Source organism: Rhinoderma darwinii, chromosome 11, assembly GCF_050947455.1.
Source record: "Rhinoderma darwinii isolate aRhiDar2 chromosome 11, aRhiDar2.hap1, whole genome shotgun sequence".
NCBI lineage: Eukaryota > Metazoa > Chordata > Amphibia > Anura > Rhinodermatidae > Rhinoderma > Rhinoderma darwinii.
The window spans coordinates 89,498,701-89,524,025 of record NC_134697.1 but is presented as its reverse complement, the minus strand read 5'-3'; the positions used below and the strand labels follow the sequence as shown (position 1 = coordinate 89,524,025).

The following is a 25,325-nucleotide window of genomic DNA, read 5'->3' as shown; positions in this document are numbered from 1 at the left end:
GCTGATTAGAGTACGTGGAAGTGGTAGAAGGAATTTGAACAGTAATTGGGTTTTATCTCCACACTACTTTTCTTAGTGCCACCCTTAGAAACACACAATACTGAGAGGTGCTCTGCAGTGTCAGGGATAAAGTATCTTCACCAGTGGTAGCGCTTGACTTTACTCACCAAGGCCTAATTCACACGGGCATTGCAACATCTCAGATGTGAAAAACACCAGTTTTTCATGTCCAAGGCGCATCCGTGCTGTATGCTGTGGGTCTTATTATCACGCACCTCCCACATAGACTAGAGTCTATGGAGGGATGCGTACGGCCCCATTGAATTACATATGTCCGTGTGACGACCGTTGTTTTAATGGCTGTCACACGGACGTATAACACGTTCGTGTGAATAAGGCCTAAGTATGATGTCTCCCTTCTTGTATTTTTACATGTTCTAATCTAATGCTGTAGTGCCTTGAACACATCTATATTGCTACCACTGGGTTCAAAAGTATGGGAGGAAAATAATTAAAATACAGATAGAACATACAGATAAAAATTCTGACCCTCCCCATGATTGCTTAAAATTAATAAAGGTGTGACACAGGGTCTTGAAAACATATGTACAGACCCAATTCCTAATGCATATCTTGAGTGTTTTTGATCCAGATACAATCAGGATGGAGAATACAAAACTGGATATGCCGTGGTAACCATCAATGCCTTAATGAAATGATGTCTAGGTATGGTGTACCTGAGATGCTTGAAAGTGACAGAGGTACACATTTATTTTGTCAGGAGAAAGTCACTTTTCTAGGCCATTGCATATCCCAGGGGGCCAAACATTTGTCCTCAGATAGAGTAGTAGCAATATGAGACACTCCTGCCCAGCCAATCCCAGACAACTCTGGGATACTATAGGGAGTGGATACCAGGGGCGTCCAGCTTCCTAGAGCCCCGGTATGACGGTCTACCCTTCAAGCCATTCCGATTGTCAGATGAGGCTCTCACGTTTTCCCCAACCAGTTCTGCTACTGCATGATGCTTCTGCTTTAGGACTGCCTAATTATGAGCTTCCTTCCTACATGTTTTGCTATGGAAATGGCACATGGCGTCCTCACGCAAACGCATGGAGGCAAACAGAGACCCAAACCTAACCTATCCATGAGACAGGACGCGGTGATCCGAGGTGTGCCCTCCTGTGTAAAAGCTGTAGAATCGGCCTAGAACCAGTCCAGAGAGCAGCAGATTTTGTATTGGACCACCCCCTCATAGCCACAACGCTATTCTGCACCAGGTCCAGACCAAACACCTGTCTGCAGCCTGCTTCACGAAGTATGAGGTTGATATGCTCACTTCACCCAACCTCACTATACAGGGATGTTCAGTTTTGAACCCTGCTACATTACTTCCGCAAAGGTCCAAAAGAGGGGATTAGTGGCAAGGCTGATTAGTTACATCTCAATGAGACACCGCACAATTGTGTCTATTTAATGAACTCAAAATTCTGCTGAAGGAGAGTGCTTAGGTGTGTTAAATAATTATAGCCACTCCCACTATCCTTGAGGGGAGTGGTGTGTGGGGCATGGATATAAAGGTGTAGTGCAGAAAATAAATACGGTGTGTAATACACAAGTGATAATAATGTATACGGCATATAGGGGGCAGTAGTGCACAGGGGTCAGAACTATGAGTTAAACCTAGGGAGTGAGTGCAGTGTGTAAGACATGGAGGGATAGTGTGCGAGTAGTGAGGCACAGCATATACTGCCAAATAGCAGCCTATTATTAACGCCCATGCTATCAGAGCGGGCTGCCCTGCATGCAATGCCAAACACCAGCACACCATGCCCACCCAGCATTATAACACCTGGCTGCGTCCTGAAAAAAGTATATAATGTAAATAAACATGAAAAATCATGGGGTATTGGTTTTCATGTTTATTTCCCATTTTTCCCCTAAGGCATTGTAAAAAGAATAAACATAACTGGTATTGCAGCGTCCGTAAAAGTCTGATCTATGACAACTATTAAGCATTATGAGGTGTGTGCCAATACTTTTGTCCATACTGTGTATATGTGTGCATTGAGTTGGTCGAAAAATAGCCAGTGCCTTCAGTCCCCAGACCAGATAAATAGCACAAACAGGCTTAACTTGGTCACTTTTAATCACATGCACTTAGAACAAATCCAACAGGCCTGTTGATGTTATCACCATATGAAACGTTATTTGGAAAACGGTTCGGTCCCTAGCAAGGGCCAACAAACTTAAAAGGTTATTCCGGTTGTAAAGAGTTATAAGCAGTTTCCACATAATCAAAGAATAAGTGATAACTTCTAGATTGGTCAGGGTCTGACCATTGAGTGCCCCCCACTAATCACCAGAACGGGGGAGGTCTTGGGTCCGCTGCTTAAATGCAGCCGTGGTCGAGCATGAGCGGTGCCGCTTCATTCAAAGTCTATGGGACTGATGGAGATAGCGAGTACATTGCTCGGCTATCTCCGTCAGTGCCATGGACTTTGATTGGAGCTGCTTATAAACACTTTACAATGAGAAGACCCCTTTAAGCCTTATTAAAAATTTTAAAATTGATCTCTACATCTTTGACATAAACAGAACCACCACATGGATCAGCCAGAGCTAATAAAACGGGCTTGTGATGAATGTACTACCACATGGTCTGACCGATGAGAAGAACCATACCAAGTCCTGCTGACAACTGTCGAGGTAAAGAAAAAAAAACACCTGGATCCATACCTCACACTTCAAAGTGGTAAAAGACCCGAGAGATAAAATCGAGAAGTCAGGTAGCCGAGTTCAGGTAGCAGGCTCTATAATACTAATTGTGGCCGTTTTTCTTTTTTTTTTTTGAGGTGTCATCACTGGGGACAGCATGAAATGAATAATGTATGCAAATGTTTCTCTGAGTATCGCAAGGAATAGAAACTTTTACCTCAAGGATTGAACTGGTGTTTGCACAATGTTAGAATCTGCTTCCTGAATCCTATCCCAAGACAGAATAGATAGCCAGGAAGACATATGTCAGATAAAAGGTATAGTAGTACACAGCAAACATGTAAATTATAACTTCTCAGTAAATATAGACTCCCATTTGCAAAAAAATCTATTAAATGGACACTAGCTTTTTAAATAAATGCTAATCTTATAGTATACCGGATATATATAAATTTTGTAATTTACTTACTGTTAAAATTAAGCTCTTTTATCAATGCAATATCTGTGTGAAGTTACTGCCACTAGGTGTCTCTCTTCCAGTAATCGGCTGTCCCTCCCCTGTTGTCAAGCAAAATCCATCTCTAGTTACAGAGCAGAGGAGATCGACTGCAGGAAGTCTGTGTGTGGGGGTGTCTCTTAACAGCCTTCCCATAGAAATCTAGGGGAGGGGGCAGAAAAAGTAGAGAAAGACACAGACACTGTTTAAAGTAGTCTATTGAGAGGAAGGAGCAGTAGGAGGAAGCAAAGTGAGAAACAGACACACTGCCCATAGAAGTCTATGGAGACGGGAGGGAGAGTAGAGAGGAAACAGGCTGCTGGTAAGACTTCTTTCTCACCCCAGTGCTGGATTCTCAGCTACACTGCTTCTTACTACTGAAAAATCGCATCCATGTTGCTGCTGATTCTATATATAAACATGTGTGATAGAGATAAGAGAGGAGGGTTCTCTATGTGTGCAGTGTATAAAATACGATATAGCAGTTAAGCTCCATCCATTAGATCATGAAAAACGGAGAATAAGGGTATGTGCACACGACCTCTTTTCAGACGTAATGGAGGCGTTTTACGCCTCGAATTACGCCTGAAAAAACGCCCCTAATACGCCTACCAACATCTGCCCATTGCTTTCATTGGGAATTACGATGTTCTGTTCCCACGAGCCTTTATTTTACGCTTCGCTGTCAAAAAAACGGAGCGTAAAAAGACACTCCGTAAAAAGAAGTAGCATGTCACTTCTTGAGGCGTTTTTTGGAGCTTATTTTACTTTGAACACTATGAAAAACGCCTCAAAAAATGTCTGAAAAGAAGCCTCAAAAGAAGCTCCAAATTAAAAGAAGCTTAATTTTCAGCTTCAAAAACGCCTGAAAATCAGAGGCTGTTTTCTCTGAAATCAGCTCCGTATTTTCAGACGTTTTTTTAGTAAGCGTGTGAACATACCCTTAAAGATAGAGCCTGCAGAGGAGAAAACGGCTAAAAAAAAATGCAGAATACAGGTCATATAATGTCAAGATTGGTTAAGTGATCTAGGAGGTTGTTTCTCAGGTATCCTGCATGTTTTAATACAGATACAGTCTGGACAAGTAATTGACCAGACTTCCCTTTTTCTGCCGGTTCAATTACTATGATGGTCAGAAACATTAGTTGGGGGGAGGTATGAGATGGAAATTTGTTTCGCAGCATAAGATGACTGCTGAGCTAGTCTCTATTTTTAGAACACAAAGCGAGTGCTGGTAGTAAATTACAATATTGGAAATTCATGTTTTTTATGTTCTTGGTATCTTTGATGCTGGCTTGAAAAGGTAGCTTGTCAATCTGTGCACCACCTCCAGCAAGAAAGAAGAAAGGAACGACGAGTCCACTGAAGACACGGTAGCATGTGGCATGGTGGCTGTAGTTTTGATGGAAGACGGCTTCCTTTTGGTGGGATATATGCCACAGAGACTGGGTAAATATAGTCTGAGAGCAACTTTAAAAGGAATTTTTTTATGTCGCAACGAAGAAAAAAAAAGAGAATTCTAATGAAAACATTTTTTTAAATTAAATTTCATTACAGCACTACATTGGAGGTAAAACATTTGCTACAGTCTGAACATTTAAATGGTTTCGCTTCTTATGCTGAGCAAGAGCAGATCTATGGTTATAACATTTCCCACATTCTGAACATGAATATGGTTTCTCCCCTGTATGGATTATCTGATGTTTAATAACATCAGACTTCTGGCTGAAACATTTCCCACATTCTGAACATGAAAATGGCTTCTCCCCCGTATGTATTATCTGATGTTTAATAACGTCTGACTTCTGGACAAAACATTTCCCACATTCTGAACATGAAAATGGCTTCTCCCCTGTATGAGTTCTCTGATGTGTAACAACAGCAGTCTTATAGCTAAAACATTTTCCACATTCTGGACATGAATATGGCTTCTCCCCTGTGTGAGTTTTCAGGTGTTCAGTAACACTCGATTTCCTTGTAAAACATTTCCCACACTCCGCACATGAAAATGGTTTCTCCCCTGTATGAATTCTCTGATGCTCAATAAGGCACGATTTCCTTGTAAAACATTTCCTACATTCAGAACATGAATATGGTTTCCCTGTGTGACATTTCTGATGTGTAACAAAACTTGATTTCTGCATAAAAGACTTCCCACATTCTGAACATGAAAATGGCTTCTCCCCTGTGTGAGTTACACAATGTTCAATAAGATATGATTTCCTAGTGAAACATTTCCCACACTCAGAACATGAAAATGGCTTCTCCCCCGTGTGGATTAACTGATGTTTAAGAACAACGGACTTCTGACGAAAACGTTTTCCACATTCTGGACATGAAAATGGCTTCTCCCCTGTGTGAGTTCTCAGATGTTCAATAAGACACGATTTCCTTGTAAAACATTTCACACACTCAGAACATGAATATGGCTTCTCCCCTGTGTGAGTTCTCTGATGCGTGACAAGGGCTGATTTCTGCGTAAAACATTTCCCACATTTAAAGCATGAAAATGGCTTCTCCCCTGAGTGACATTTCTGATGAGTAACAAGACTTGATTTCTGTATAAAATTCTTCCCACATTCTGAACAAGGATATGGTTTCTCCTCTGTGTGAGTTCGTTGATGTACAATAAGATCTGATTTCCCAGATTCTGAAAATGGTGTCCCATCTTTGTGAATTATCTCGGGCATAGACAGAATAGATATCTTTTTTAAATATTTCCCAAATTCAGAACATGGAAATATTTTACCCCCTTTATCTCCTGCACTTTGTTTAACAATCTGTGATTGACCAGATGACGGTTCCTCATGATTAGTGGGGTCTGTATATAGATCTCTTATATTAAGAACAGAGGGTATATTTGTAGTAATATTTGTCTTGGAATGTTCTCCATGATTATCGTCTGTGATATTGTTATAATTTACTTCACAATCTGGTGGTAAAAGGAAATTTTCCGCCACATTTTTGGTGCAATTATCTGTTGGAAATATAAAGTAGATAGTTTAAAACGTTTCTACATAAAAAGGTCCCCATGCAATTAATAAAACATGATCAAAATACAGTATTCAACGAATGAAGTTCTCTCTTTTACCGTTACAAATTCAATAATTAAATGTGTTAATAAAACATAGGACAGCAAACAATCATTCCCTACCAGAATGAACCATTTCACTGCTAATGACACGTAATAGGTCATGATATTAAATGATTTCTTCGGCTAGAATAATAGGACTACAGCTTTGGTTATAGTATAATTTTAAAGCCCAGAATCTTAGCATTGCTGACGCTCTGGCCAGAGACTCTTGCTTTGCAAATCTTCTGACGTCACTGTCCATTTATGGACAGAGACGTCAGGGGATTCTCTAGGGTCGGTATCCCCGGCAATTGTGTTGCCGATGTTCTGGCTCTGCAAAGCTTCTGACATTACTGTCCCTATATAAACAATGACGTCAGGAGCAGTGCCAGTGTCCCCGAGCAGAGGGCTAGCTGATATATAGACATTGACTTCAGTAGTTTTCCCAGCACCAGTCCCTGGGTGACATTTGCTACTGTATGCCATACAGTGGGGTATGTTTTGGCCTTTCATCAGAGGTATACGTCGAGAGACTTTCCAAAATATACCTCCAATAAAAGTCTAAAACGTGATATAAAGGGGGCCTAAGGCTTTGCTTGGATCAGACTTTTAGTCACAAACTTGAATTTTTATGCATTTTTCAAAACATCACACGTTGATGCAAAACTGCATAAAGTTGTCCATGATTGTTGGTCACATTTTCACAATGTGTCAGGTGTCTACTTTCAGAAAATATGTGGATATGGGGAAATATGATTATTTTTAAATCAGATTATTCCACTTTTATTTGTGAATGTCAAAAGTATAAAAATTGGCTAAAAATCAAAGTTTTGCAACAAAAATAGTAATAAAAAAAACCCACCAGAACGGGTTCGCTTAAAATCCATGAGATACTCGAGTAAAAACCCCTACTCTGATGACAGGTTACCATTAAACAGATCTGAAATGGTTATTTATAATTGTGATGCCACAACATTTATTGCCCTGGAAGAAGTCCAAAAATCATCCACGATTTATTAGTGACTTTCCATTTTAAATTGATCTTTTAAAGGAGATGCATCATCAGAAAATCACATATTACCGTAAATACATTTTTATTAAAGCATTCTCCCTGGAGACTGCACTAGTCTATTGATACTTTTTTGTCCATTAATTTAGATTCATTCAGCTGCCATTTAAGCAATGTAACGCCGGAAGTGGATGTCACTCCTGCCGGAGGTCCCAGCCACCAGGTCACCTACTTGCCTTGCGCCCTATCCCGCTGCTGTGCGCGGCCGCTGGTGTCTGTATCCTGCCTCACGTGGCTGAATCTGCATTATGGCTGGCATTTCAAAAACCTCCCTAACCAATGCCTTTAGCTTCAAGCCTTATTAAGGCACTTCCTCTGCACCAAAGTTGCTCAGGCACCAGGTAATTGACTTAGTGGTTTCCTGCGAAAGTCCCTGTTTGCACCCGGATACCAGCCGGCACCCAGCTACCCACCACCAGTCCGCACCCAGCTACCCGCTACCTGAGACGAGCCGGAGGCTTACTACTTGTTATGAACTGTGACTTCTGATCCACACCCATCTGCCAAGGTATCATCTGCCATTGCCTGTACTTTCTGTGTACTACACCGTTGTCTCCCGGTTTACTTGAAGTTTTTCAAATTTTCAACAAAATTAGCAAAACCTATTTTTTTAGGCCCCACTTTAGTTCTGAAGTGGCTTTGAGGGGCCTATATATTAGAAACCCCTCATAATTTGCCCCATTTAAAAACTGCACTTCTCAACATAAGGAACACCCCCAAATAGACCTAATTTACTACACCCCAAATGGAATTCATCTCCGGGTATAGTGAGCATTTTGTCCCCACAGGTGTTTCATCTTTTTTTTCTCAATAATATGAGGTTTCAGCTATTTTTTTTAAATTATTTTCACAAGGACTATAAGAGAAAAAGCACCTGTAATTTCCGTGGCTGCAGGCTGTCAGCTCCAACATCCCCCTGACAGCCGCAGCCATGAGTCGGCGAGTGCTGGCCCCAGCCTCCTCCTCAGGAGACGCCAGCGCTTGCGTCCACTCACCTCTGCCGGATCCCGTAGGGTGCGCGCGCACGCTCGTGCCCGCTCTTAAAGGCGAGTACCCTGGATAATAAGAGGGGTCCAGCCCCCTAGTTCTATGCCTGAGCGTTGTTGTGTTCCCCATAGTTTGTCTTGTGATGGCCTCCTAGTGTGTTTCCTGTTCCAGTCCCTGTCCCTATACCTGTTTCCAGTTCCTATTCCTAGCAATCCATACCTTCCTGGTCTAGCACCGAGCTGTGCCAAAGTTGTGCCGTGCTGCATCCACGTCTGACCTGCTTCACCACGTCTGACGTCCGCCTGCTACCTAAGTCCCAGCCGAGCCTGCCCTGCTGCGGTCTGAGCTGCCACAGGGACCTATAGAACTATAGACATTCACCTGCTCCCTGTTGGCAAGCTTCCTTACTACCAAGGCGGTATGGCCCAGTGGATCCACAGACCCTTCGTGACAGCACCCTAACATTTGTTGCTAATTTCTATAGAGTACAGCAATACCTTATACCTAGTCGTAAATGGCATGTGGCCTCGCTTCTAAAAGTACTAAGCTCCCCTCCTCCTTGGACCCAAAATACTAGGGCTTTGATAACCACTTCTTTAAACTTTAGAAAGATTCCCCTTCGGCATGCACAACGTTGAAGCACGTAAGCGTTATACAATGCCATTAGCAGGATGAGTACGGACAGCTTCTTGTACCACACCCTCAATTTCCGAATGGTGCTGCACGTCTTCAGCACCTGATCTGACAGGTCAACCCCTCCCATGTACCTGTTATAGTCCAGGATGCAGTCTGGCTTGGGGGTTTTCTGAACTGGTACCTCGTATTGGGATGGGGGGGGGGGTGCTGCTATCGGCGTGAATTGTGTTTAATATAAGCACATCCCTTACAATATGTTATCACTGTGCTCCAGCCCTTTCTGATTGTTTGCCCAAGCAGGATCTTAGGGAGGCCTCTCTTTTTTTTTTTTCTTATAGAGCCACACGTCGCTGTACTCCTGGAAGCGAGGCATTTGAATAATGGGAGGCTGGTGTACAAATTATCCAGGTAAAGGTGGTAACCCTGGTCCAGCAGTGGCTGCATCAAATCCCACACTATTTGCCTATTAACTCCCAGGAATGGGGGGGGGGCATTCTGATGGGTCGATTCTGGTGTTTTTCATCTTATACATCCTAAATCTGTGGATGCATCCAGATGTACTCCTGCACAACTTATACATCTTCATGTCATCCATGCCCTCTAATTCAGCAGGTACTGGAAGAAATGAACCCTTTAAAACGTACCAGGGACTTCTCTATAGAAATGCACTTCTCAGGGTTGTATGCCTGGCCAAAACTAGGGTCATCTTTGGATGGGCACTGCTGATTATAATGCAGGAACCTAAGTAATGCCTCAAAACGTGCCCTAGACATGGCCATGTGGTCAGTGGCGTAACTACCGTTATAGCAGCCGTAGCGGCTGCAACGGGGCCCTCGGCATGAGGGGGCCCGTGTCGCCCGCCGGATAGGGGATACATGTGTGATCGCTAGCAGTGATAGGGAGAACGGGGGACTGAAAGTCCCCTGAAGTTCTCCATCACAAACCTCGGACTTCCGGGGTCTGTGTCGGCAGCTCCGTAGAAATGAATGGAGCGCCGGTAGCGCTTGTGTGCATGCGTGACCAGCGCTCCTTTCATTTTTATTGAGCTGCGCAGACGCCGGAAGTCAGAGGTTAGTCATGGAGAACTCGGGGGACTTTCGGTCCCCCGTTCTCCCTATCGCTGTCAGCGATCACACATGTATCCCTCTCCTGTGGATAGGGGATACATGTCTTTTGTAGGACACACTGTAGGTCGCATTTTTTTGGGAGGGGGACGTGGCCTACAGGGGGGAGCTGTACGGCGTGGCCTAAAGGGGGGAGCTGTACGGCGTGGCCTACAGGGGGGAGCTGTACGGCGTGGCCTACAGGGGGGAGCTGTACGGCGTGGCCTACAGGGGGGAGCTGTACGGCGTTGCCTACAGGGGGGAGCTGTACGGCGTTGCCTACAGGGGGGAGCTGTACGGCGTTGCCTACAGGGGGGAGCTGTACGGAGTTGCCTACAGGGGGAAGCTGTACGGCGTTGCCTACAGGGGGGAGCTGTACGGCGTTGCCTACACGGGGGAGCTGTACGGCGTTGCCTACAGGGGGGAGCTGTACGGCGTTGCCTACAGGGGGGAGCTGTACGGCGTTGCCTACACGGGGGAGCTGTACGGCGTTGCCTACAGGGGGGAGCTGTACGGCGTTGCCTACAGGGAATAGCTGTACGGCGTTGCCTACAGGGAATAGCTGTACGGCGTTGCCTACATGGGGAGCTGTACGGCCCCTCCTGTAGGGAACGCCATACAGACTCCCTGTAGATAACGCCATACAGACCCCCCTGTAGATAACGCCATACAGTCCCCCCTGTAGAGAACGCCATACAGTCCCCCATGTAGATAACGCCATACAGTCCCCCCTGTAGATAACGCCATACAGTCCCCCCTGTAGATAACGCCATACAGTCCCCCCTGTAGATAACGCCATACAGTCCCCCCTGTAGATAACGCCATACAGTCCCCCCTGTAGATAACGCCATACAGTCCCCCTATAGATAACGCCATACAGTCCCCCTGTGGATAGCGCCATACAGCCCCCCTGTGGATAGCGCCATACAGCCCCCCTGTAGATAACGCCATACAGCTCCCCTGTGGATAGCGCCATACAGCCCCCTTGTGGATAGCGCCATACAGCCCCCCTGTAGATAGCGCCATACAGCCCCCTCTGTAGATAACGCCATACAGCCCACTTTGTAGATGGCGCCATACAGCCCCCCTGTAGATGGCGCCATACAGCCCCCCCTGTAGATGGCGCCATACAGCCCCCCCTGTAGATGGCGCCATACAGCCCCCCTGTAGATAACGCCATACAGCCCCCCTGTAGATAACGCCATACAGCCCCCTTTGTAGATATGGCGTTATCTACAGGGGGGCTGTATAGCGTTATCTACAGAGGGGGCTGTATGGCGCTATCTACAGGGGGGCTGTATGGCGCTATATACAGAGGGGGCTGTATGGCGCTATCTACAGAGGGGGCTGTATGGCGCTATCTACAGGGGGTCTGTAAAAAAGGCATTATCTACAGGGGGGGTTGTGTGACACCCAGGGGAGGGGGGGCCCCAGTCAAAAGTTTGCTATGGGGCCCAGTCTTTCCTAGTTACGCCGCTGCATGTGGTACATTGGGGGTGTGGTACGATATGTCCAGGCTCCAGTAGGCCTTGATGAATAGCTTCTTCAAAAGCCCTATATTCAATATCAGGCCCCAGAATTTACACAACTCCACTACGTCTACGGAGGTACACCTGTGGGTCGATGCATAAAATGATAAGGGTTTTGTGCAATAAACTACTTGGCATACGAGTTTGTCTGGGAGACCATTAATTAAACAAAATCATCAGTGAAAAAGTATATCTCGCTGAGCCCTGCCAAACCTGATTTCTGAGCTGCACGTGTACTCGAGAATCTGAGGCTCATAATTTTCAGATGCGGGTGCATATGGGGTTACTTGGTTCAGGTGCTTCAACTGTGGTTGTCCTCGGGCACCTTCTTGGTGGTACGCCCTCATCGCTGGATGAGGACAATAAGAATGGAGCATTATCATCGCTTGCCGATTCTGCGTCTGAGGCAAGAAATGAATATGCCTCAAACGACTGTAAATCAACTCCGGGACACTCATTGTTTGTAAAAAAAAAAAAAAAGTTGTGATTTAACACTGTTGTAGACACCAAATATTAGAAAAATTTATATAGACAGCAAAAATGTCATATGCGTGTATATATGGTGACGATCTACCAAGAATCGAACACAAAAATAGAGCTCTGTGGCACACAAGTCTCCTTGATGACAAGACCTATCTGAGATTTTCAGAGCGGGTGCGAAGGAAAAAAACAGCACCAGGCAAGTACAATCACAGCTATTAGTCAGACATCACTGACTAACCAATAGCAGCAATCGTCGAGACTGGACCACGACGATTGGTCCCTGGGCGACGAGATGTGATAGGCTCTATTGCCATAGTTAAAGAAATGGCGAGCGGCGACGTATTACGACGCTTTACGCTAACCACCTTCTCGTCGTGACGTAATGGTACATCGCAGAGCGAGAAGGGGTTAAAAAGAACAGCAAACAATTAGAAATCAATCAATTCACTGTCTGAAAGATTTTCATCTACGAGTGGAAAAGATTTTTAAAAAACTCCGAACGTTTCAATTTTTGCAATTTTTCAAAAACGGAACCTGCTTAAAGAATTCTCTAAACAACCCAGAATTTATAACGGGAATTATAGGAATCTCTACCCAATACTGAAGTCACAGTACAAGCGTCTACCATTAAAAAAACCCGCACAAATTAGATCTACATGATATGTGTGCTAGGAGGAAAGAACATTAGGGCAACACTAATGGCTCTTGCACACGACCGAGTGCCACTCGGGCCTTCTTTGACAGCATCCGAGTGACACCCGATAGTTTTCACGGACCCATTCACTAAAGTGGGTGAAATCACACCTTTCCATTGGTTGTGTTTGGTATTGCATCTCAGCCCCATTAAAGTAAATGATGCTAAGCTGCAATACTACACACAACCTGCGTACGGGTGTGGCGCTGTTTTTGGAAGCAGCCATATTTTTTACATCCTGGACAGCCCCTTTATTGTTGATCACTCACCAGTGCTGATATGTGGAGGAATTTCCTCCTCCTTATAAGTCTCTTCTTCTGTAAGGTCTTCAGTTTTTATATCAGTCATATTTGTAACCTAATTCACCACATAAGGAACAAATGATGTAAAATTAAAAAGAAACCAAAAATGTGTCACCCTCAACAATCACGATAACAAAACATTTGATGGCAGCCGTATATATTTACACCAGATAGTAATAAACTCCTAATTTCAGTTTATCACCTCCCTAAATATTTTAATAAAAAATAAGCAACTAAATTTTTGTAATTTATTTGTATTTGAAAAAATGTATGATTTTTTTTTTAGGGATTGAATGGGCCATGATTATGATGTTGGGAATTCCTCTTTAACCACTTGCAGTCACAGCCTTTTTTTTGTTTTTGAGGTTTTCACTCCCCGCCCTCCAAGAGCCTTAACGTGTGGCTTTTTTTTTTTGAGGAGGAGGAGTTGTAGCTTCTATTTAAAGTACCATATAATGTACTGGGAAACTGAAAAAAATTCTTTGTGGGGTGAAACTGGGATAAAACCTGTAATTCCTCAATTTTTGGGGGGTTTCGTTTTTACGTCTTTCACCGTGTGGTAAAACGACAACTAAACTTTATTCTGCTAGTCAAAAGGATTACGGCGATACCAAATTTATATAGTTTTATGTTTTACAAAAGAAAAAACTACAAAAGAAAAAACGATTTGTTAAAAAAAAATATATTTTGTGTCGCCACATTTTGAAAGCCATAACTTTTTTTATTTTTTCCATTGATAGAGCGGTTTTTGGTACATACGACTTTTTGATCATTTGTATTAAAAAAAAATATGTTTGCGCTAAGGTCACCAAAAAACAGCGATTCTGGGGATAAGTAATGAAGTTAAATAATGTTACGTTGTAATAGTTTGGACTTTACGGATGCGGCGATACCAAATTTTTTTATTTTTTACATTACGTTAGAGGAAAAATGGGAAAGGGTTTTTTTTTTAACTTTTAATATTTATTTTTATTTTTTGAACACTACTGAACACTAACTATTTTTTAAAACGGTTACTAGTCCCCCTAAGGGATTGGAAGCAGCTATTGACCGCTGCATCTAAGTATTTAAACGATCAGGGTCAAAGTGATCCCTGTTCCTGTCCATTAATGCGGGGTGTCAGCTTGTAATACACAGCTGACACCCGCAGCGCAGCGTATGGCTTAGCCCGCGAGCCCACTCCATACTTCAACTGCAGCACCAGGATGTATGGGCATGTCCTGGAGGGTCAAGGGGTTAATAACTGGAGATTGAACACGATCATATAAAGCATTTGTTAATTCCATCTACCTGATGATCCTGTGGGACATTCTGCTTCCCCTCTGGATCATTCTTGGAGTATAGAGGACTGGGACATCTCTCTGGTGTTTTTTCCTTACTGGATTTATCTGTAGAAGACACACACACATAGTGACGGAACACAATGCCCTACATTTAATATTCAGTTAGCCTCCGATCTTGATAAAAATTGCACAGGTTAAAAAAGTACCAGCTAAAACTTGTAAAATTGCACTGAAAAATTTGCAAAATTTACAAAAAAAAAAAAAAGGCGAGAAATGTGGTCATGATCAAGCTGTAAACATGCTTTTAGTCTTATTCCCCCAAAAAAGAAAGGGTTAAAAAAAGAGGGGCAATAGTATGGCTGCTTATAGCCAGCGTAAAAAGAAATTCAGAACATTTTAAATGGAATAATATTATTAAGTCTCATGCGCATTTTTAATAATTGGGCCCGAAAACTAAAGTCTCCAATTTCATTGTCACCCATTTATGAATATGTGATAATCAGATAATGACATTTCTTGTTGATCCTCCAAACCACCCAGTCTTGTTCACACAGTGCAGTTTTTAGAAAAACAGCAGGGCTAGATCCCAAAGAAAAGTATAAGGGTTTAACGGCACAGATTTTGCACTAGCAAAATGTGAAGAAAAAAAAATGTAAATGTGGTAAATGATTGCGGATTGTTGGTCCAGATTCTCGCCTGAACGTGGCATAAGTCTTATATATTTTTTTGCAGTTTATGATCTACTCCTAGTTTTTGCTTTAGGCCCTTTACACACGGCATATGTAGGCATATACTATATAGACCCCCATTCACTGGACGGAGGCCAAAAGAGCGCCCTTTTGTCCTTCATCGGGCCAATATACATTGGGGACAGCGTCTAATGTGCTATTCCATGCAGAGGCATCCAGTAAAAAATCATATACCGTGCAGTATACCGTACTACTTTTTAACATGGGAGCCTATGTATGATGGATGCCAGTGTATGCCATCAGCTATATTACTAAATAGGCTGCCTGTCAGTGTAAGGGTATGTGCACACACACTAATTATGTCCGTAATTGACGGACGTATTTCGGCCGCAAGTAGTGGACCGAACTCAGTGCAGGGAGCCGGGCTCCTAGCATCATACATATGTACGATGCTAGGAGTCCCTGCCTGTCCGTGGAACTACTGTCCCGTACTGAAAACATGATTACAGTACGGGACAGTTGTCCTGCAGAGAGGCAGGGACTCCTAGCAACAAATGCAACAAATGCCCGAAATGCAATTTTTTGGTCATCTTGCCTCCCAAAAAACGAAATAAGAAAGTGTTTAAAAAGTTACATGGCTCTCGGAATACGGTAACACGAAAACAAAATGTAAAAAAATAAAATGGTTTTATTGTGTAAAAGTTACTAAACATAAAAAAATATATAAATTTGGAATGGCCATAATTGTACTGATCAGGGGGTGTAGCTATAGGGGGTGCAGAGGTAACAGTCGCACCCGGCCGTGGAGCCTGAAGGGGGCCCGAAAGTCCCTCAGCCACATAAGAAGACAACAGTATAAATAATATATGATAGGTTGGGGGTCCTGCAATAGATTTTACATTGGGGCTCCGGAGCTTCAAGTTACTCCTCTGATACTGACCCGCAGAATAAAGTGAACATGTTGTAAACTAGGCGCTGCAGTAGGCACAGTTTTTTTATCACTTTGCCTTCCTAAAGATGTAAATAAAAAGTGATCAAAAAGTCACATGTAGTCCAAATTATACCAGTAAAAACTACAGCTTGTCCTGAAAAAACTGCCCTCGTACCCCTACTATGAAAAAAATAAAAAAGTTATACTGTAGCTCCCGTATGTCGGGGATTAAAAAAAAAAAACCCAATGTGCAGAACAAAGGGGAACATTTCTTCTGTTTCAAGAGGTGGTCATCAAGGCCCTAGTATTTGGGAACCGGGAAGGGGAGGGCGCAAACATATCTGCTGGAAGCAAGGGTGCCCGTATTATAACAGGACAATGCTTTCCCAACAAAATTTCCGAAACTGCAAACTCTGTAGACCAAAAGGGGGATAAGAAAGGACATCATCAGTGTGACACCAGCCCGTGCAGAAAGGATTGCGTCACGGCGTAACACACATCTATGGATTATTTTATTAGTAAATACCCAATTATTATACCACTTTATTATGCCCTGATGTACTCCGCCCAGCTTCCATTCCAAGTCCTGCAGTGTACCCAAACAGCAGTTTATGTCTACATATATTGCATTGCCATACCCAGGAGAACCCTCTTAGCAATTTATGGGGCATTTGTCTCCAATGGCACAAAATGGGATCAACATATAGGGCACTGAAATGGCATATCTACTGCACAATAATTTCTGGAAAAAAACTGTGGGGTCAACATGCGCCATATACCCCCCTAGGTGAATGCCTTGAGGGGTGTAGTTTTCAAAATGAGGTCACTTCTGGTGTGTTCACCACTGTTTTGGTCCTTCAGGGGCTCTGCAAATCCAACCTGGTGCCCAGAAACCAATCCAGCAAAATCTGCGATCCAAAAGCCAGATAGCGCTCCTTCCCTACCAAACCCTGCCATGTACCGAAACAGGAATTTACGTCCACATATGGGTATTGCCGTACTTGAAAGAATGTTGGGGTGCTTTCTCTCCTTTATTCCTTTTGAAAATGACAAATTTTACATCTTATTGGTAAAAATTTAGTTTTACATTTTCACGGCCCAATTCTAATAGAGTCAGCAAAAAAAAAACTGTGGGGTCAAAATGCTCAATATACCCTTAGATGAATTCTTCAAGGGGTGCAGTTTCCCAAATGGAGCAACTTCACAAGGGGTTTCCACTAGGAAAGACTGGGCCCCATAGCAAACTTTTGACTGGGTCCCCTCCTAGGTGCCACACGCAGCCCCCATATAGATCGTGCCCCCTGTAGATTGTGCTACATAGCACCCCTGTAGACAGTGTCACACCCCACTTGTAGCTAGTGCCCCCCACTTCCCCCTGTAGATGTACATACAGCTCCCCCTGCATATAGTGCTATGCAGCACCCCTCCCTTGTATAAAGTGCCACACCGCCCCCCTGTAGATTGTGCCACACACAGATCCCTGTAGATTGCGCCACACACAGACCCCTGTAGTTTGCACCACACACAGACCCCTGTAGCTTGCGCCATAACACAGACCCCTGTAGATTGCACCACACACAGACCCCTGTAGATTGCGCCATAACACAGATCCCTGTAGATTGCGCCACACACAGACCCCTGTAGATTACGCCACACAGCCCTCCCCTTGTAAAGTGCCATGCAGCCCCCCTAGTAGATAGTGCCACATAGCCCCCCACCTTAGTAGAGCCACACAGCCCCCAGTAGATAGTGCCACACAACCCACCCTTGTATAGTGCCACACTGCTGCCCTGCCCCCTTGTATATAGCGCCACCATGCTCCCCCTTGTATATTGTGACACCCTGCTCCCCCCCTTGTATATAATGCCACCCTGCTCCCCCTTGTATATAATGCCTCCCTGCTCCCCCCCTTGTATATAGTTCCACCCTGCTCCCTCCCTTGTATATAGTTCCACCCAGCTCCCCCCCTTGTATATAGTTCCACCCTGCTCCCCCCTGTATATTGCCACACAGCCCCCCCAAAAATAAATATATTGTACTTACCTTGCCCCGTTCCTGCGACGGATGGAGCGTTTCACATCCTCCGGGTGGGACACATGCGCAGACCAGCATGATGCAGTGATGTCATCACGCCGGCCTGAGCAGTGAGTCTTCCCTGCGCCTCATAGGCTGCAGGCTTAACGTGGTCTGCAGCCTATAATATTCATTTGTATCTGTGTCTTGAGGACGCAAATACAAATAAATGTGGCTGTAGCTAGCACCGATTCCCCCTCCAGTGCTAGCAACGTCACCGGGCATGAGGGTGCCCGTGCTGCCTGCCCCTTAATTGTAAGGGGCCGGGTGGCGCGGGCCCCGTAGTGGCATCGCTACCAATGTAGCAGCCATAACGGCTGCTAGCGGCGCCAACGGGCATGGGGGGCCGTGTCAGCGGGCGACACAGGCCCCCTCATGCCGCGGGTCCCGTAGCAGCCGCTACGCCTGCTACAGCGGTAGTTACGCCAATGCCTCAGGGGCTCTGCAAATCTGATCCGGTGCCCAGAAACCAATCCAGCGAAATCTGCGATCCAAAAGCCAGATGGCGCTCCTTCCCTACTGAGCCCTGCCATGTACCCAAACAACAGTTTACAACCACATATGGGGTATTGCCGTACTTGAGAGAATGTTGGGGTGCTTTTTCTCCTTTATTCCTTTTCAAAATGACAAATTTTACATCTTATTGGTAAAAATTTAATTTTACATTTTCACGGCCCAAATCTAATAGATTAAGCAAAAAAAATCTGTGGGGTCAAAAATGCTTATTATACCCTTACATGAATTCTTCAAGGAGTGCAGTTTCCCAATTGGAGCCACTTCTCAGGGGTTTCCACTGTACTGGTACCACAGGGGCTTTGCAAACGTGACACGGTGCCCAGAAATCAATCCAGCAAAATCTGCGGTCCAGAAGCCAAATAGTGCTCTTTCCCTTCTGAGCCCTGCCGTGTATCCAAACAGCAGTACACCGTGTTCCAAATTATTATGCACATTGGATTTAAGTGTCATAGACATTTAATTATTAGTTTTTCAATTAAACTCATGGATGGTATCGTGTCTTAGGGCTCTTTGGATCATTGTAATCAATCTCAGACACCTGTGATAATTAGTTTTCCAGGTGTGCCGAATCAAAGGAAAACTACTTAAGAAGGATGTTCCACATTATTAAGCAGGCCACAGGTTTCAAGCAATATGGGAAAGAAAAAAGATCTCTCTGCTGCCGAAAAGCATGAAATTGTCCAAGGTATTGCACTAGGTATGAAAACATTGGATATTTCAAGAAAACGTAAACGTGATCATCGTACTGTGAAAAGATTTGTGGCTGATTCAGAGCACAGACGGGTTCGTTCAGATAAAGGCATAATGAGGAAGGTTTCTGCCAGACAAATTAATAGGATCAGCTGCTAAAATGGCATTGCAAAGCAGAAAACAGGTATTTGAAGCCACTGGTGCCTCTGGAGTCCCGCGAACCTCAAGGTGTAGGATCCTCCAGAGGTTTGCAAGTGTGCATAAAGCTATTATTCGGCCACCCCTAAACAATGCTCACAAGCAGAAACGGTTGCAGTGGGCGCAGAAATACATGAAGACTAATTTTCAAACTGTGTTGTTTACTGATGAGTGCCGTGCAACCCTGGATGGTCCAGATGGATGGAGTAGTGGATGGTTGGTGAATGGCCACCATGTCCCAACAAGGCTGCGACGTCAGCAAGGAGGTGGCGGAGTCATGTTTTGGACTGGAATCATGGGGAGAGAGCTGGTAGGCCCCTTTAGGGTCCCTGACGGTGTGAAAATGACCTCTGCAAAGTACGTAGAGTTTATGACTGACCACTTTCTTTCATGGTACAAAAAGAAGAACCGTGCCTTCCGTAGCAAAATTATCTTCATGCATGACAATGCACCATCTCATGCTGCAAAGAATACCTCTGTGTCATTGGCTGCTATGGGCATAAAAGGAGAGAAACTCATGGTGTGGCCCCCATGTTCCCCTGACCTCAACCCCATTGAGAATCTTTGGAGCATCCTCAAGCAAAATAACTATGAGGTTGGGAGGCAGTTCACATCAAAACAGAAGCTCTGGGAGGCGATTCTGACATCCTCCAAAGATATTCAAGCAGAAACTGTCCAAATACTCACAAATTCAATGGATGCAAAAATTGTGAAGGTGATATCAAAGAAGGGGTCCTATGTTAACATGTAACTTGGCCTGTTTTTTTTGATTGAAAGAGCTTTTGATTTCTGTAAATATGAGCTCCTGATGCTGCAAATTCAACAAATTACCATTTTAGTTCTCTTTACAACCTTTAAAATGTTTTGATCTCTGTTGTGCATAATAATGTGAAACACTGCGTTTTGAGTTTTTTACTTCTAAAAAAAAATCTGTTATCATTAGGAGATTTGTTCAATAAAATTTGCATTATACTCCAACGGTTGATGGCTTAAAGATTATACTGACTGTCATTTGCATCGACTATTTAGGAAAATCAGCAAAAAATAACATTTGCATAATAATTTGGAACGCGGTGTATATAACCATATATGGGGTATTGCCGTACTTGGAGAAATTGTTGGGGTGCCGTTTCTCCTTTATTTCTTGCGGAAATGAAAAATGTTAGCTAAAACTACATTTTATAGTGTAAGAAAATAGAATTTTTCATTTTCACTGCCCACTTCTAATAAAATCTACGAAACACCCGTAAGTTCAAAATTCTCACTAGACCGATAGATGAATTACTTGAGGGGTGGAGTTTCAAAGATGGAGTCTTTTGGGGGGTGATGTTTCTTATGTTTTAGAGAATAAAGTACTGAGCACACCAATTGGAGTGAACTGGAGCCGTAATCTGCCCTGGCGCTATGGATGAGCAGCTGACCGCATAAAGAACTGCATAAATCGACATGCTGCCGTTTCAAAAATCCGCACCGCAGGTCAATTTCTGCACAGAAATTTTCAGCAGCGTGGGGATGAGATTTTTAAAATCTCATCCACTTTGCTGCTACTGTAATATGCTGCAAATTCGCAAATCCCGACGGAAAATCTGAAGAAATGATGCTATGTGTGCAGATGGCCTCAGGCTGTATTCACATTTTGTTGCAGTGATGCCAATTTTTTATGTAATTTTTTTTGTTATATATATTTTTTTTAAGATTACAGTAATATCTGCATAAAAAAAATTGTGTTAACCTAATAACATTACTAAAAAGGAACATGTGAATACAGCCTAACAATACAAGTAGCACTAAAGATGCGCTTTGTGAACAAAACTTTTTAGTTACGGACAAGGAAGGTTGCCTCTTACCTGGTGATGTCAGAGTCTGGTGGTCCTCCATGATGATGTCATCATACAGATCCTTGTGTCCTTCTATATACTCCCACTCCTCCATGGAGAAATAAACAGTGACATCCTGACATCTTATAGGAACCTGATACAAACAAAGATACAAACTCAGTGGAGAATTTTTGAACTATCCGGACTAAGGTATTTCAATTAGCACAAACCTAGTTACGATGACAGTCAATAATTTAATGGTTTGAAACACACTATTTTATTATGCCTTGGATATAGCTGCTGGTTTATAGCGTTTTTATTTTTGGTGAGGAATTTTTTCCCCTTGTGTAAAGTGGTGGCAGGGCTTTAGAAGTTACAACAATTAAAGAGGACCTGTCACTAAGTCATATAAATTGAACTGTTTTACGGACCTGAATAGCACCGCCTCCCCGATTCCAGCGCTGTTTTACTTTTTTACCTGGACCCCCCTGTTCCAGAGATATGGCCCACAGTTGTGTTGGCTTTCTATATGCTAATTTGCTGTAGTTAGCCAACAGGACTTGAACTACCCTCAAGCTGCCTTGTGCTGATTGGTCAGCATCAGAGATAGGGAAGCTAGCTCCACCCTGTTGGCTAACGACAACAAATTAGCATATAGGAAGCCAACACAACAGTGGGCCATATCTCTGGAACAGGGGGATCCAGGAAAAAAAGAAATACAGCGCTGGAATCAGGGAGACGGTGCTATTCACGTCAGTAAAACAGTTTAATTTATATGACTTAGTGATAGGTCCTCTTAAAACAGTTCATTAGAATCACGTTGGTCATTTAGATCCAGTATGTCACATTATTCATGTATTTTGTTTTATTAATAAGAAAAGTTTACAAAACACACAAACATTTTTTGAAAAATGGCCCAAAACGTGTACAGTTCAGAATAAGCCTATGCACTATTGTGCTCCGACAGCGAATAAACTTCAGATAGCTTTGATCTTACAGACGCAGACAGCACTGGTGATAGTGTGCACTCCCATCACAGTGCAAAAAGTCTCAAAAGCAGTAAAAATAACTAGTACCAGTAAAGTCATGCCTACCGCCAGGGAAAGAGCACCAACCGAGAGTAAACCAGATGTTCTCAATTAAATAATTTTTCCAAATGGGAAACCTCCAAATTCATCCACCCTGTTAACCCCTGAATTTAAAAAAGTTGTGCATTAATTTGGACATGACATCTTATATTCCACTGTAATTTTTCCAGCTCATCATTTTTATTAAGGATATTGAAAGACAAATTTTTATGCCACAAGGTCCAATAAATTTGTATGCCAACAAACACTACAAAGTTTAAAAAATTTCTAGTCTTTACATTATAAATGGGTATTGTTACGAAGCCCTGCATACAATCATATCGGGAAGCCAGCATATTTCACGACACCCCTTTTTTTCTCAGTTAGGCTCAGAACAAGCTAAAAAATCCTTTTAAAGTTTTTGTACATTAACAACGACGGACAATGCCCCCAGAGTAGTTCACCAGACTATGACAGTCTCTACAAAATTAGGCCAGTAATGTCTGTCTCGTTGATTGGCGCCCATGTCGGGCCATGTAAGAGGGCCCTTATACTGCTTTTACTGAACATATTGTTAAAAAATATCTGATCTATAGCTTGTCTCTCCTATGCTTGAACACAACCGCTTGATTCCCTACAACACATTTCTGCTTAAAGGGGTTGTCCGGGCATTTTTTATTGATGGCCTATTCTTAGTATAGGTCATCATTATCAGATTAGTGAGAGTCCAACTACTGGCACAATGCCGTACACTTCCTTAGCGGCCGAGCCTGGGATTGTAGTTCCGGTTCCATTCAAGTGAATGGAGCTGTAATCCCAGGCACAGCCACTATGGAAATGTATGGTGTTGTGCCTGAAGAGGCTCCAGGGACGAACGCCATGGCCCCTTCAGTCAGCTGATCGTGGGGTTGCTGTGAGTCGGACCCCCACCGATCTGATATTGATGATCATAAGCCATCAGTATATAATGCCCGGACAACCCCTTTAACTGCCTTCACACACACACGGTTATAGTCGTCATCCACACACAAGGTTATAGTCGTCATCCACACACAAGGTTATAGTCGTCATCCACACACAAGGTTACAGTCGTCATCCACACACAAGGTTACAGTCGTCATCCACACACAAGGTTACAGTCATCATCCACACACAAGGTTACAGTCATCATCCACACACAAGGTTACAGTCGTCATCCACACACAAGGTTACAGTCGTCATCCACACACAAGGTTACAGTCGTCATCCACACACAAGGTTACAGTCGTCATCCACACACAAGGTTACAGTCGTCATCCACACACAAGGTTACAGTCGTCATCCACACACGAGGTTACAGTTGTCATCCACACACGAGGTTACAGTCGTCATCCACACACGAGGTTACAGTCGTCATCCACACACGAGGTTACAGTCGTCATCCACACACGAGGTTACAGTCGTCATCCACACACGAGGTTACAGTCGTCATCCACACACGAGGTTACAGTCGTCATCCACACACGAGGTTACAGTCATCATACACACACACGAGGTTATAGTAGTCATCCACACACGAGGTTATAGTCGTCATCCACACACAAGGTTATAGTCGTCATCCACACACAAGATTATAGTCATCATCCACACACAAGGTTATAGTCATCATCCCCACACAAGGTTATAGTCATCCTCCACAAACAAGGTTACAGTCGTCATCCACACACAAGGTTATAGTCATCATCCACACACAAGGTTATAGTCGTCATCCACACACAAGGTTATAGTCGTCATCCACACACAAGGTTATAGATGTCATCCACACACAAGGTTATAGTCGTCATCCACACACAAGGTTATAGTAGTCATCCACACACAAGGTTATAGTCATCATCATCCACACACAAGGTTATAGTCATCATCCACATACAAGGTTATACTCATCATCCACACACAAGGTTATAGTCATCATCATCCACACACATGGTTATAGTCATCATCCACACACAAGGTTATTGTCATCATCCACACACCTCCCGCCCGGTATTCCCAGAAGTCCTCACCTCTCCAGTCAGCAGCTCAGTGATCTTGTTGGTCAGGTCCAGGATCTCCGGATCTCTCTTATGTATTAGTGATTGAGGTGGAGACATCGTGATAGGAACCTGGTTCCTGCTCCGTCCTTCACCCTCTTCAGTTCTCTTCTTCACTACTATGTATTCCTGTACATGGAGAGACATTGATGTCACTTTATACATTCCCGTCACCTCTCCCGTCATGTGCTTGATGTATTAAGATACAAGTCATGACATGGGATATAATTCCCAGAATCCCTCACCTCTCCAGTCAGCAGGAAGATGATCTCTACTGCGAGGTTTAATATTCTCTCAGTCATCCCATTTGTGTCTTTGTCCATCCTTAGTGGGTCAAACCTACTGCTGTTATGTTTAAGGATCCAGGGGGAAAGGAAGAGCAAGTTACATTACATTAGGATGCGTACTTTCGCACTATTTTTTAAAGTTATAAACAAATACTCATAGTGGAATATATACTACACCAGATACAAATGACAAGCTGTAAGTCACTTTTTGATAATGCTCCTCATATATTGTGCCCCATATAACACACTACACCTTCGGGCTCATTCGGACGAGCGTGTATCACGTCCGTTTGACGGCCGTTAAAACAACGGCCGTCAAACAGACTGATGTATTTCAATGGGGCCGTTCACACGACCATCGTTTCAACGGAGTGTGTAAAGGGTCCATGAAAAAATAGGACATCTATTTTACTGCGTGTTACGCATCCCTCCATAGACTTTAGTCTATGGGGGATCTGTGACAACGCCTCCAGCACGGGTGCACCTCGGACGTGAAAAACTTATATTTCTCATGTCCGAGGTTGCCGACGATCATCTGAATGTAGCCTTACAGTTCACAAATAATCATAAAATGCCTTGACACCATTGCCATATAGTAATCAAATAACAGAGCCA

General features: G+C 43.6%; 1 protein-coding gene across 1 annotated transcript in view; it reads right to left on the bottom strand.

Annotated features, from left to right (window-relative positions):
* Window positions 1-1,824: 1,824 nt before the first annotated feature.
* The window catches only part of LOC142663006 (uncharacterized), a 94,805-nt gene continuing 71,304 nt past the window's right edge, over window positions 1,825-25,325 (bottom strand). The window contains 7 exon segments of the mRNA XM_075841300.1: window positions 1,825-4,824; window positions 4,827-6,191; window positions 13,058-13,145; window positions 14,381-14,478; window positions 21,318-21,441; window positions 24,397-24,552; window positions 24,669-24,768. Coding sequence (XP_075697415.1) covers window positions 4,766-4,824; window positions 4,827-6,191; window positions 13,058-13,145; window positions 14,381-14,478; window positions 21,318-21,441; window positions 24,397-24,552; window positions 24,669-24,768 — 1,990 coding nt within the window. The 3' untranslated portion in view covers window positions 1,825-4,765.